The sequence below is a fragment of the Piliocolobus tephrosceles genome, chromosome 8 (genome assembly GCF_002776525.5).
Source record: "Piliocolobus tephrosceles isolate RC106 chromosome 8, ASM277652v3, whole genome shotgun sequence".
NCBI classification, from domain to species: Eukaryota; Metazoa; Chordata; class Mammalia; order Primates; family Cercopithecidae; genus Piliocolobus; species Piliocolobus tephrosceles.
The window spans coordinates 127,854,432-127,868,622 of record NC_045441.1 but is presented as its reverse complement, the minus strand read 5'-3'; the positions used below and the strand labels follow the sequence as shown (position 1 = coordinate 127,868,622).

General features: G+C 45.7%; 1 protein-coding gene across 1 annotated transcript in view; it reads left to right on the top strand.

Moving 5' to 3' along the window:
* ATP6V0A4 (ATPase H+ transporting V0 subunit a4) overlaps nt 1-14,191 on the top strand; it is a 68,225-nt gene that overhangs the window by 29,925 nt on the left and 24,109 nt on the right. Inside the window, exons 12-15 of the mRNA XM_026456390.1 lie at nt 1,523-1,680; nt 7,227-7,320; nt 12,714-12,832; nt 13,872-14,088. Coding sequence (XP_026312175.1) covers nt 1,523-1,680; nt 7,227-7,320; nt 12,714-12,832; nt 13,872-14,088 — 588 coding nt within the window. The remainder of the gene's footprint in view (nt 1-1,522; nt 1,681-7,226; nt 7,321-12,713; nt 12,833-13,871; nt 14,089-14,191) is intronic.

Below are 14,191 nucleotides of genomic sequence, written 5' to 3'. Positions count from 1 at the left end.
AAGGCTGAGACAACTCGAGAGGGTGCATTAGTTCAAAGTGTATCAGCTTGCCGGGCGCAGTGGCTCACACCTGTAATCCCACCACTTTGGGAGGCCATGGTGGGTGGGTCATTTGAGATCAGGAGTTTGAGGCCACTGATCTCCTCGATCAGAGACCTGGTGAAACCCTGTCTCTACTAAAAATACAAAAATTAGCCAGGCATGGTTGTGAGCACCTGTAGTCCCAGCTACTCGGGAGGCTGAGGCTGGAGAATCTCTTGAACCTGGGAGGTGGAGGTTGCAATGAGCCGAGATCGCGCCACTTTACTCTAGCCTGGGTGACAGAGAGGGACTCCATCTAAAAAAAAAAAAAAAAAAGGATATCCGCAATGTTTCATTACAGGTTGAATTAATTACAGCTAGGTCAGCGATGTCGAGGTTAGAGGACACAATCAACTTGTGACCAATATAATTTTCTATGCCAAGCTTAAAGACGTAGTTTTGTATGGTAAACATTTTGAGTTTCAGAGTTACACATCAACACTTCTTGGAATGATTGACACACATTATTCAGTATTATGAGAAAGCACTTTATTCTTCTCAGCAGACATAGACAGGGACTCAACTTTACAATGACAAGATGCAAAATGAGTATACATCTGACTTGTCATAAATGTAGCAGCCATGAGAGGTCAGTTCAGTGCTTGTTTCCTGGAAGCACCTGAGACACCAGCCATCTGCTTTCAAGTTCCTTCCTAAGCAGATGAGGCCTTGCTTGCACTCCAGTTTATTTTCTAATGCAGGCGCAATGGAATTATCTGAGGCATGCATATATATATATATGTATTTTTTTTTTTTTTTTTTTGAGACAGAGTCTTGCTCTGTCACCCAGTCTGGAGCACAATGGGGCAATCTCAGCTCACTGCAACCTCCGCCTCCCGGGTTCAAGTGATTCTCCTGCCTCAGCCTCCTGAGTAACTGGGACTAATGTGCACACCACCACATCTGGCTAATTTTTAGTAGAGATGGGGTTTCACCATGTTGCTCAGGCTGGTCTTGAACTCCTGCCCTCAGGTGATCTGCCCACCTCAGCCTCCCAAAGTGTTGGGATTACAGGTGTGAGCCACCACACCCGGCTTTTTTTTTTTTTTTTTTTTTTTGACAGAGTCTTGCTCTGTCACCCAGGCTGGAGTGCAGTGGTGCAGTCTTGGCTCACTGCAGCCTCCACCTCCTGGGTTCAAGTGATTCTTCTGCCTCAGTGTCCCAAGTAGCTGGGATTATAGGCATGCACCACCATGCCTGGCTAATTTTTGCCTATATGGTTTTTGCTTAACGATAACAAATACCAGCCTAGGACTTTTTGGTGCACCTATATGTTCTAAAAACCGTGATGTGTGTGCTCTTCCTGTCTGGATGATTGATGTCTGCCATGGTCACGTGGCCCCCGTAAAGGGTGCCTGCACCGGTGATGCTGGAGACATCCTATAGAACACTTCCTCCGGGGTCTGCTTCAGAGCCCACTGACAATCATCCTCTGTGTCAGATTTGGAACACCTTCTTCCACGGGCGCTATCTGATCCTACTTATGGGCATCTTCTCCATCTACACGGGTTTGATCTACAATGACTGCTTCTCCAAGTCCTTGAACATCTTCGGCTCTTCTTGGAGTGTCCAACCCATGTTCAGAAACGGCACATGGAAGTGAGTTGATGGAGAGAGATGGCGCAGTCGCTGGCCATCTGGGTGGCCTCAGTGACTGTTTTCTTGGTTGGGGGAGTCTACACCTAGCTCTACTCAGAGGTGCACTTGAAAATTCAAAACAAATAGGCCAGGTGCGGTGGCTCACGCCTGTAATCCCAGCACTCTGGGAGGCTGAGGCGGGCGGATCACCTGAGCTCAGGAGTTCGAGACAAGCCTGGCCGACATGGTGAAACCTGGTCTCCACTGAAAATACAAAAATTAGCCAGGTGTGATGGTGGGCGCCTGGAATCCCAGCTACTCAGGAGGCTGAGGCAGGAGAATTGCTTGAGCCTGGGAGGTGGAGGTTGCAGTGAGCCGAGATTGAACCACTGCACTCCAGCCTGGGTGACACAGTGAGACTCCATCTCCAAAAAAAAAAAAAAAAAAAAGAAAAAGAAAAAGTAATTAGCCAAATGAGTTGGCATGCCTATAGTCCTCACTACTTGGGAGGCTGAGGCAGGAGGATGAATTGGGCCAAGGAGGTGAAGGCTGCATGAGCTACAGTCACACCACTGCACTCCAGCCTGGGCAACACAGCAAGATGCTGTCTCAAACAAAAGCAAATTAGAGGCTGGGCATGGTGACTCACACCTGTAATCCCAACACTTTGGGAGGCCGAGGTGGGAGGATCACTTGAGGTCAGGAGTTCGAGACCAGCCTGGCCAACATGGTAAAACTCTATCTCTACTAAAAATACCAAAATTAGCTGGGGATGGTGGCATGTGCCTATAATCCCAGCTACTTGGGAGGCCAAGGCACGAGAATTGCTTGAATCCAGGAGGTGGAGGTGCAGTGAGCCAAGATTGCACCATTGCGCTCCAGCCTGGGCAACAGAGCGAGACTCCATCTCAAAAAAAAAAAAGCAAATGAGGAAAGGGTTGGTTTTGCAATGCTGTCTCCCTGTATTTGTCCTCTGGCTGACAGAGTTGGGCATAGGGGTCACCTGGTAAGGAGATGTGGGGACTGTAGAATAGAGAGACCTGGAAACTCTAAATCCGCACAGTCCACCCTTCCCCTATGCATTCCACAGTGATTTTATGCAGTTAATCAGACAAGCAGTCTTCAGAATGGAAACACAACCTTTCAGGAATGGAGACTTTTATGGGGAGAAAGATTTTAGAGTTTAAGAGGTAGGTCAATTTAATGAACTGGAGGAGGACAGGGGACTCTGGAGGATAGGGGACTGTGACGTGAACAAACAGAAATTGTGACAGCCTCATGATTTTAGGGAGGATCTTAGGCTATGTGCATCACGTACCTGAGATTTCCACAGCAGCATGAGGGCTAGTTTGTAAAACCTACATATCAATGGTGATATTTCCTAACATCTGTCTCTGCCCGGCTTCTTTGGGTCAGCTTAAGATTTCTCTGTCTCATCCTGGAACTTCCCTTTGAACAAATGAGAAAAGAGGACCAAAGTGAAGGCTGAGATAGGTAAACGTGTTCACAATCTCTTTTCCCATTCTTCCTCTCCCAAGCAAGGGACTTCATGGGTTTTACTGGCTCACCAAAATCTGTAGTGAACATCGTAAATGAGGGACAGAATGAACAATCAATTTCATCCAAGAGTTTTTCAGCTAGAAAAGATTCAATCCTGGGTTTCTTTCTTTTTCTTTCTTTCTCTTTCTTTCTGGTTGTTTTTTTTTTTTTTTTTTTTTTTTTTTTGAGATGGAGTCTTGCTCTGTCACCCAGGCTGGAATGCAGTGGCTCAATCTCAGCTCACTGAAACCTCCACCTCCCGGGTTCAAGCGATTCTCCTGCCTCAGCCTCCTGAGTAGCCGGGACTACAGGCACACGCCACCATGCCTGGCTAATTTTTGTATTTTCAGTAGAGACGGGGTTTCACCATGTTGGCCAGGATGGTCTTGATCTCCTGACCTCGTGATCCACCTGCCTTGGAGTCCCAAAGTGCTAGGATTACAGGCATGAGCCACCACGCCTGGCCCAATCCTGGGTTTCTTTTGACAAAGCTTTCCTGAGGGCATTCAAGGGGCTTGATGTTAGCACAGAGAGGCTCCAGAAGACTGTAGGAATCTTTAGTGTGGGGCATGGAGACTCTAATGCAGTCACTTCTTGTTTCTCTGCTAGGCCTAAGTTCCCTGACATAGAGATGGGATTCCCTACCTTAAATAAATGTAGAAAAATAAAAATATAGAAAAATGAAGGATAAAACGTTTTCCAGAATGACATACAGACAGCTGTATCTGATTTTTTTTTTTTTTTTGCTTTGCAATTAGTATTCTAAAGAGATGCCCAAAAGAACAAAACTTTCATAAATTTAAAAACAAATTAGGTTGAGCACGGTGGCTCACACCTGTGATCTCAGAACTTTGGGAGGCCAAAGTGGGAGGATCGCTTGAACCCAGGAGTTCAAGACCAGCCTGGGCAATATGGGGAGACCCTGCCTCTACATAAAATGAAAAATAAAAAAAATTAGCTGGGCACAGTGTCACATGCCTGTGGTTCCAGCTACTCGGGAGGCTGAGACAGGAAAATCATCTGAGCCTGGGAGGTTGAGGCTGCAATGAACCATGATGGCAGTGCTGCACTCCAGCGTGGGCAATGGAGCAAGACCCCATCACAAACAAACAAACAAACAAACACATTCATTCATACACTTAGTTCTGCTCTTTAGATTTAAACTCATAAGTATAGAGATGAGTTTTATTTTTATTTATTTTTTATTTTGAGACGGAGTCTCATTCTGTGGCCCAAGCTGGAGTGCAGTGGCACAATCTTGGCTCACTGCAACCTCTGCCTCCCAGGTTCTAGCGATTCTCCCGTCTCAGCCTCCTAAGCAGCTGGGATTACAGGTGTGCACCACCACGCCCAGCTAATTTTTGTATTTTTAGTAGAGTTGGGGTTTCACCATGTTGGCCAGGCTGGTCTTGAATTCCTGACCTCAGGTGATCCGCCTGCCTCGCCCTCTCAAACTGCAGGGATTACAGGCGTGAGCCACCGCGCCTGGCTGAGATGAGTTTTGAAACTTGTTCAATCTGCGTAATTTCACCAGACTACCAACATGAAATTCCATTTCCCATGGAATATGATTGTGAAAGGCTCAAGTTAACTGTCTTGTTACCGCGCTGCAGATATGGGTATGAATGCTGTTCTCTTATGCACCTGCAAATATCTTCTTCCCCAATTCAAGACTCTTTGGTCTTGAATTGGAGCAATGCTCAGCCGTATGTGAAGGATCAGGAGTATAAGGCAGAACCTCATTATCACTGTGGTAGAAGAAAAAGACAGCTGAAGTACACAGCAAGCTGATTCTGGTCACCAGCTGCAAGCTGGTTCCTTGATGGACCTGCTTCCTTGATGGTTGAAAGACCACCGAAAACATTCCTGTAGTCATTGGAGTTGGGCGTATTGACTCAGCGAAGGAAATGGTGCATCGCTGGGAAAACGATCTCTCTTAAGAGGGTATTAGAAAGGGCTTAGGGGATTTAGCCTTTGTTAGGATGCAGGGATGTTGGATCATTTTTGTGGTTTGGACTATATCCTTCTTTTTGCCTGTATCGGGGTATGATTGTGGAATGATCTTGTTTTTTCTCACTCTATCGTAGCGGCCAGGTGGCCTTGCCTGATGTTGCTGTCCTTTGAAGTTGTTTATGCTCAGCAGGATACACGATGGCTTAGCTGTGGGTGCCAGGCCAGTTCCCTCCTGTCAGGGGTGACTTTTCCCTTTGTGAACACACAAACACTTCTCTGCTATGGAAATCCAGCCATTTGCACTGAGTCATGCAATTAGGATGGGGGTCATGTCTGGGTGAGTGAGTCACGATCAGCTGCTGCCGTTGTATATTGAGGGCCAGGACAGTAGGCCAGGCTTCCCGATTCCCGCAGCTGCTACCTAAGGCCCCCAGCACCTCACTGCAGAAGGGAAGGGAGTATATTTCCGGACAGCCTGTCAAGACTGTGTGCTGTCTGTTTTTCATCATTTCATTATTTTTAAATTTAATTTTATTTATTTTATTTTTTGTAGATGGAGTCTTGCTGTGTTGCCCAGGCTGGAGTGCAGTGGTGCAATCTTGGCTCACTGCAATCTCCGCCTTCTGGTTTCAAGTAATTCTCCTGCCACAGCCTCCTGAGTAGATGGGATTACAAGCACGTGCCATTGTGTCCGACTGATTTTTGTATTTTTAGTAGAGATGGGAGTTTACCATGCTGGCCAGGCTGCTCTCAAACTCCTGACCTCAAGTGATCTACCCACCTCAGCCTCCCAAAGTGCTGGGGTTGTAAGCATGAGCCACCGTGCCAGGCCTGTTCCTCCTCATTGCAAATGCTCATTCCTTGAACCCTTCCACAGATGCAGGTTCTTAAACAAAATTAGCTCAACTTTCTCACCCCCTTAAGGCTTGCAGAGTCAGAGAGTAAGAAATTTCTGGGCCAGGTGCGGTGGCTCACGCCTCATCCCAGCACTTTGGGAGGCCAAGGCGGGCAGATCACTTGAGGTCAGGGGTTCGAGACCAGCCTAACCAACATGGTGAAACCCCATCTTTACTAAAAATACAAAAATTAGTTGGGCGTGGTGGCACATGCCTGTAATCCCAGCTACTTGGGAGGCTGAAGCAGGAGGATTGCTTGAACCTGGGGTCAGGCTGTGGGGGGAGGCGGAGGTTGCAGTGAGCTGAAATCATGCCACTGCACTCCAGCCTGGGCAGCAAGAGTGAAACTCTGTCTCAAAAAACAAAAAAAAAAAAAAGAAAAAAGAAAATTTTTCCCATTGACATACATGCTTCTGGGTGAAAAGGGGATACAGGTTTAAAGATATTCAATGGGCTACATGTTTTTAGAGGTGAGTTTCGTAGCAGTTGAGGTGTGTATATAAAAAACCAATCCATCCTTCAGAAGCAGCTCCCGTGTTCCCTGGGACACTTCCCAAGCATGTTCCTGGGCTGGAGTTTCTTTCCTGTGTTCTCCCAGCATCCGTGCCTTCTACTTCAGTTCTGATGTGTGTACAACTCCTGATTTCCCTTCCTTTTCCTTCCTTTTCTCTTTCCCTTTCCCCTTCTCTCCCCTCTCCCCCTTCCCCCTTTTTTTTCCTTTCAACAGAGTCTCACTCTGTTGTCCAGGCTGGAGTGCAGTGGTGCAATCATGGCTCACTGCGGCCTTGACCTCCCAGGCTCAAGTGATCCTCCCTCCTCAGCCTCCCAAGTAGCTGGAACTAAAGGCATGTGCCACCACAACCAGCTGGTCTCAAACTCCTGGGCTTAAGGGATCCTCCCACCTCAGCCTCCCAAAGTGCTGGGATTATGAATGTAAGCCACTGCTCTCGGCCCTGATTTTCTTTACTTTAGCACATCAGGCTGAGATCTCTTTGGAAACTCAGATTGTAGCTCAGTGCTTAGGACAATACTTGATGTGTAGTAGATATTGAATCAGCTGAATTGATGAGCTGCACCAATAGCTGGGCTTTGGTGGGCAAGTTCATGACTGGTGGTACTATAGTGTTTTTTCTGCCCCGGTTAATCATTGTTTGTTTTTCTCCCTTTCTCCCTCTAAAGTACTCATGTAATGGAGGAAAATCCATATCTGCAGCTGGACCCAGCCATACCAGGAGTGTATTTTGGAAATCCATACCCATTTGGGATTGATCCGGTAATAATGTCTTCTTGGGTTAAATATTTATTGTGCAAACAATAAATATGGAGGAGACCTCTGGATAGAGAAGAAAAGGCCAACAAAGCCTGTCAAATCAACAAACTTGTATTGAGATAAAATAACTTCTGCTGATGTTTTTGTGACCTGTAGAGCCAGATTCAAGTAAATGTTCTATCTACACCTTCTACCCAGCCCCATTTTCCATATAGTTCCCCAAACATCTGCCTCTTTCTCCATCAGTCACATCCCTGGTGCTTAATAACTGCTTCTTTAAAAGGCACTTGGTTGCCTGGGGAGAATGCATATTACATAAGCTATTTAGCATCCTAATCAAGTTTAAGTTCCCTGCTTTGTATTTTCTCGCAGTGGGAAACATTTCCCTTGTTTCTAAAGAAGTGTGGATTTGTTTTTATGTTTGCTTTGTTTTACTGCATAGAATTGACACTTCTTAAAAAGGTATTTGCTTCATTTTATTTGTTATATCTATCCTAGTCAGCTTGATTTGAGCTAAGCAAAACGATACTTCCTCGCTGCCTGTAGATATAAAGTGGTTTTGAGGAGCCATAATACATGCCCATTCATGTAAAGCTGTTTATTTCTGTTGGTCCAGTGCATGCTGCCACCAGGTGGCGGCCTTATGCTCCAAATGAAAACGGAACCTGGCAAATGCTGTCCATGTTTCTTCTAAGCTCTTTCTTTATGGGAGAGAACCTGAGACCTCAGTTTTTGTTGCTGACGGTTAGAAGTAAATAGTACTAGCCCTAAAATTGGTTCTCCTGTCTCTCCTGGCTTACAGGTCACCTCCTCTTAAGTTTTCCTGGGTCATCCTGCTATCTCCCGCCTCCCTGCCCTTACAAAAACAGAAAGTTTGCCCAGGATTTGTTTATACTTGCCACCCAGGGACACCTGCATTCTCAGTTTTATCAAAAGTGGTAAAGTCCTTGAAGGCTGGTTTGTAAGTTGCAAAGTGCTAAAAACTAATTTGAATTTTTGTGGCCTGCAAGACGTTGTCCTTGGTCAAAGGAATTTCATATTCAGTAAGCAGGTGGAGAAGGAATCTAGATGGGGATGATCTTAGGGTCTGGTTGATCTTCCTTTGTTTGGAATCTCATTGCTCCGATAGTCTCGTCTCTCCCCTCCACAGCCCACAGTTAATTCATCAGCAAATCCTGCCTGTCCATTTCTGCTCCTCAGACAGAGTGGAGCTACAGTATTTCACATTGCAGAACTGAATGATCCTGAGTTTCTACTCTGCATGCAATTTTGTCATCTGCCCACAAGTTAGAAAAGAAAGAAAATATGTCAGGGTGAAAGAGAATGTGGGATTTTGAAAATAATGAAATCTGTTCCTAGTAACATTTAGAATTTTGAAAATGTTTGTCTTTCTATCCTAAAATAATACATATATATATGATTTTAAAAATCTATACCACACAAAATATTATATAAAGAAAAGCAGGAGTTGGCCAGGTGTGGTGGCTCATGCCTATAATCCCAGCACTTTGGGAGGTTGAGGAGGGTGGATCACTTGAGGTCAGGAGTTCGAGACCAGCCTGGCCAACATGCTGAAACCTTGTCTCCTCTAAAAATACAGAAATTAACTGGGCACGTTGGTACATGCCAGTAGTCCCAGCTACTTGGGAGGCTGAGGCAGGAGAATTGTTTTAACCTGGGAGGTGGAGGTTGCAGTGAGCTGAGATCATGCCACTGCACTCCAGCCTAGGCAACCAGAGTGAGAGCCCATCTCAAAAAAAAAAAAAGTAAAAATACCAAAATTAGCCAGGCATGGTGGCATATGCCTGTGATCCCAGCTACTCGGGAGGCTGAGGCAGGAGAAGCACATGAATCTGGGAACCTGAGGTTGCAGTAAGCTGAGATCACACCACTGCACTCCAGCCTGGGTGATACGGAGAGACTTTTCTCAAAAAAAAAAAAAAAAAAAAGAAAGAAAAGAAAAGTAGAAGTTGCCTTTCCTACCTCTCCAGTTCCTGCAGTCCTGTTCCTCAGAGATAACCACTCTAACAGAACATGTCTGTATTCGTCCATTTTCTTGCTGGTGATAAAGAATCCCGGAGACTGGGTAATTTATAAAGAAAAAGATTGTGTGGGGAGGCCACACAATCATGGCAGAAGGTGAAAGGCACATCTTACATGGTGGCAGGCAAGAGAGAGAATGAGCACCAAGGGAAATGGGTTTCCCGTTATAAAACCATCAGATCTCGTGAGACTTATTGACTCCCGTGAGAACAGTATGGGGGAAACCACCCCCATGATTCAATGATCTCCCACTGGCGTCCTCCCACAGCACGTGGGAATTATGGGAGCTACAATTCAAGATGAGATTTGGGTGGGGACACAGCCAAACCATATCAATGTCTGTCCGTGTGTTAGTACTTGTATCATATATATATATCGGCTTACTTTTTACATAATACAAATTTCTACAGTGCATTTACTGGCTGCATTTGGCGTCTATTTGTGAATCAAATCACAAAATATTTGGCCACGTAGAGCCATATTCAAGTAATGTTCTATCTACACCTTTAAGGTGTTTCTGAAAATTTTATAACAAATGAACACAACAAAATGATTAAGAGCCTGGGCTCTTAACGCGGGAATCAGACTGCCTGTGTTTAACTCTTTGCTTTTCTGTTTACTTGCTCTGTGAGTTTGAGCATGTTAACATCTCTATATCTATTTCCTCGCCTATAAAATGCATATAATAACAGCCCTAGGCTGGGTGCGATGGCTCACACCTGTAATCCCAGCACTTTGGGAGGCCAAGGCATGCGGATCATTTGAGGTCAGGAGTTCGACACCAGCCTGGCCAACATGGTGAAATCCCATCTCTATTAAAAATACAAAATTAGCTGGGCGTGGTGGTGGGTGCCTTTAGTCCTAGCTACTAGGGAGGCTAAGGCAGGAGAATCGCTTGAACCCGGGAGGCGGAGGTTGCAGTGAGCCGAGATTGCACCACTGCACTCCAGCCTGAGCGACAGAGCAAGACTCTGTCTCAAAAAATATATATATACATATAAAAATAAAAACAAGAAAAACACCAGCCCTAACTCCTAGGGTTGCTCAGCAAATGAAATTATGTTTACACGTAAAACCCCTAGAACAGAGTCTGATGCACACACGTGGTAAATACTTCTTGAATATTAGTTGCTCTTATGTTATTTCTTCCTTGGTATGTAAGTAAATTACTCTTCCTGTGGTTTTGATAAATTACCTTATCTGTAAAATGAGAATAACTATATCTCACAGAGTTTTCAGTAGAACTAAATGAAATAGACACATCTAAATTGCTTAGTATGTGCTTGGTACTTAACTACTAACATTTTAAAATTTTCTTTTTATTTATTTATTTAGAGGCAAGGTCTTGCTCTCTTGCCCAGGCTGTAATGTAGTGGCATGATCATGGCTCACTGCAGCCTCGACCTCCTGGGCTCAATCTCCCTGCTTCAGCCTTCCAAGCAGCTGGGACTATAAGCACGTGCCATGCCATGCTGGGCTAATTTTTGTTTGTTTGTTTGTTTTGAGACGGAGTTTCACTTTTGTTGCCCAGGCTGGAGTGCAATGGTGCGATCTCAGCTCACTGCAACCTCTGCCTCCCGGGTTCAAGTGATTCTCCTGCTTCAGCCTCCTTAGCAGCTGGGATTACAAGCATGAGCCACCACGCCATGCTGGGCTAATTTTTAAAGAAAATTTTTGTAGAGACGGGGTCTCACTTTGTTGTCAGGCTGGTCTTAAACTCCTGACCTCAAGGGATCTTGCTGTCTTAGCCTCCCAAAGTGGTGGGATTACAAGCGTGAGCCACTGCACCTGGCCAACATTTTTAATGTGTCAGATTTGGCTCGGTTTAAAGTGTGCTAGCACACCTGCCCTCACTGCATTGAGTGTGCCTGTGGGAACTGTCCAGCCAGGTGGGCAAGGGGAATGCCAAGGGCTGGGGCACACCTGGTGCCACTTAGATGCCAAAGCCCGTGTGAGGGTAGAGGAGGCATCTCTGGGGTCTGGGCACCTGTTACTGGAGTCCCTTCTCCCCGCTGCCCAGCAGCCGCCTCTTCAGTAGATGCACCTCTGGCCTGGCTCAGGACATTGCAAAGGAAGGATCAGTGCAAATTAGCACCTGACCATGTGAGCACGTGCGTGTGTTGGAGGGAGTGAGATGTTTGTGTTTGAGGTTGTGTGTGGTTGGATGTTGGCCCCTTAACAGAAGCAAAGAAGTTTGGAGGAGGAAGTCATTCAGAAGAAAAGGTGAGAAAGCCATTGTGCCTTTGTCACCTTTGACGTGTCCCAGAGCAAACCTGAAAACAATTTGGGATGTACCTGAAGTACAGATGGGGACAGGGGAAGGAGCATGGACCTGGAATCCTTTCCACAGAGTGGGAGTGGAGACCATGGGGCTGCTGAGATTTAAATGGGGAAGATGAATGTTAGTGACTCTGGTCCTTAGCCAGCGTGAGACCCTAACTAACCCCTCCACCCACCTGCCCCCTTCACAACCAACCAGTGTGCTTTCTCCTCATGTCAGTATCATCAGTATCGTTTGGGGCAGGACAGGTACACATGATCCCCACCTGGCAGTGCTGTTTAAAACAGGGGTCGCGTAGAAGGCAGGGACTGTGTCTTACCCATCGTGCTTACAAAGATTGGCTAGTGGAACAGCTTTTTGAGAAGGGCCTGGGGAAATGCTTCGTAATGTGAAGCACTACAGACTTTCAGAGTAAGAGGTGGTATTATTAAAAAGCATTGGATACATTCATGGGCCAATGATCTACAGACCATGATTAGGGAAACTGAGGCAAGTTTGAGCTCTTGCCATAATGGCACTGATTAGCTTTCCTCTTTTTTTTTTTTTTTTTTTGAGACAGAGTCTTGCTCTGTCACCCAGGCTGGAGTACAATGGCGCGATCTCGGCTCACTGCAACCTCCGCCTTCTGGGTTCAAACGATTCTCCTGCTTCAGCCTCCTGAGTAGTTGGGATTACAGGAACCCGCCACCATGCCCAGCTAATTTTTGTATTTTTAGCAGAGACAGGGTTTCACCATGTTGACCAGGCTGGTCTTGAACTCCTTACCTCAAGTGATCCACCTGCCTCGGCCTCCCAGATTATCTTTTCATGTAGGATTTTTCTCCTCTATTTTTCCTGCAGCAGTTTGATAATAGCACTAATGATCCTGTTACTTTTGTCCTTAAAGTTGCATTTATAAAGGGTTTCATCCTTTTTTCCTTTTCAGACTCTGAAATGCATGCATTGAGCTTGACTGAAATATGAAAGTGCGGTTCCCAGAACGATTTGCTCAGGGAAAGTTGTGCTGTAGCCCTCGACTCTAGTAGAACTTCTAAGACTCTCTCACTTGTTTTTTGCCCCATTTCCCATCCAGATTTGGAACTTGGCTTCAAACAAACTCACATTTTTGAACTCCTATAAAATGAAGATGTCGGTGATCCTGGGAATTGTCCAGATGGTTTTTGGTGTCATCCTTAGCCTTTTCAATCACATGTAAGTTTCCTGATGGACCGTCTGCCTGCTCTGTCTGATCACACTGATGATGAGTGGGGACAGAGCCGCTGGTTTGGGACTCGCATCTCTCTGTACAAGTTTTCTTCCTATGCGGGGTACTTCCCTGGGCATCTTGGCTTGAGCCAAGACAAGCTGGTTGGCTGGAAATGGCAGCACCTCCGTTTCTCCTAAGCAGACAGTCTCTCCGAGGTAAGTGCTCCTCTGGCCGCAGAAATATTTGAGGGTTCAAAAAAAGACTGGAGGCCAGGCATAGTGTCTCACACCTGTAATCCCAGCACTTTGGAAGGCCGACAGGTGGATTGCCTGAGGTCAGGAGTTCAAGACCGGCCTAGACAACATGGTGAAACCCTGTCTCTACTAAAAATACAAAAATTAGCCCGGTGTGGTGGTGGGCACCTGTCATCCCAGCTACTTGGGAGGCTGAGGCAGGAGAATCCCTTGGACCTGGAGACAGAGGTTGCAGTGAGCCGAGATCACATCACTGCCCTCCAGTCTGGGTGACAGAGTGAGACTCCATCTCAAAAAAACAAAAACAACAAAACAAAAACCATTCTCAACTTCTAGGCTGTACAGAATCAGATGATAGGCTCAACTGGCCTGTGGGCCACACTTTGCCGACCCCTATCTTAGAGCGTTCTTAGGAAAAAGCTTCCAAGTCCCCATTATGTATCCTCTTGCCTTTAAATGTGCAACTGTGAGCTAGGTCCGCGTGCGAAGCTGTGGTCAGATCACCACCTTCTCTGTGTGGGCATGACCTTTGCTTTAGATGTTACTTCTAGACCGTGGTTCTCTCTGACTCTTTTGTGCAAAAGCACTTTCCAGTATTTCCTTCCTATTTTCTTTTCTGTGCATCTACACAGGATTGCTTTTTGCTGGGGGATGTGGGGTGCTGTTGTTTGCCAGTAGTGCGAAAAAAAAAAGATAGAACATTTTGTGCTTTTGTGCTTTGAGAGAATAATTAAGTCCTAATGTTCCCTTGATGTTCTATCTTGTGTATGTGTGTGTTTTCCACCCCTAGATACTTCAGAAGAACTCTCAACATCATTCTGCAATTTATCCCTGAGATGATTTTTATCCTGTGTCTGTTTGGATACCTGGTTTTCATGATCATTTTCAAGTGGTGCTGCTTTGACGTCCATGTATCTCAGCACGCCCCCAGCATCCTCATCCACTTCATCAACATGTTTCTGTTTAACTACAGTGACTCTTCCAATGCACCCCTCTACAAACATCAGGTATTTCTGCTTTTTTAAAATTCTTCTTTTATTTACTTGATTATGTCAAATGTCTCTCCTACTCTCTCTCTCTCTTTTTTTTTTTTTTTTTTTGAGACAGAGT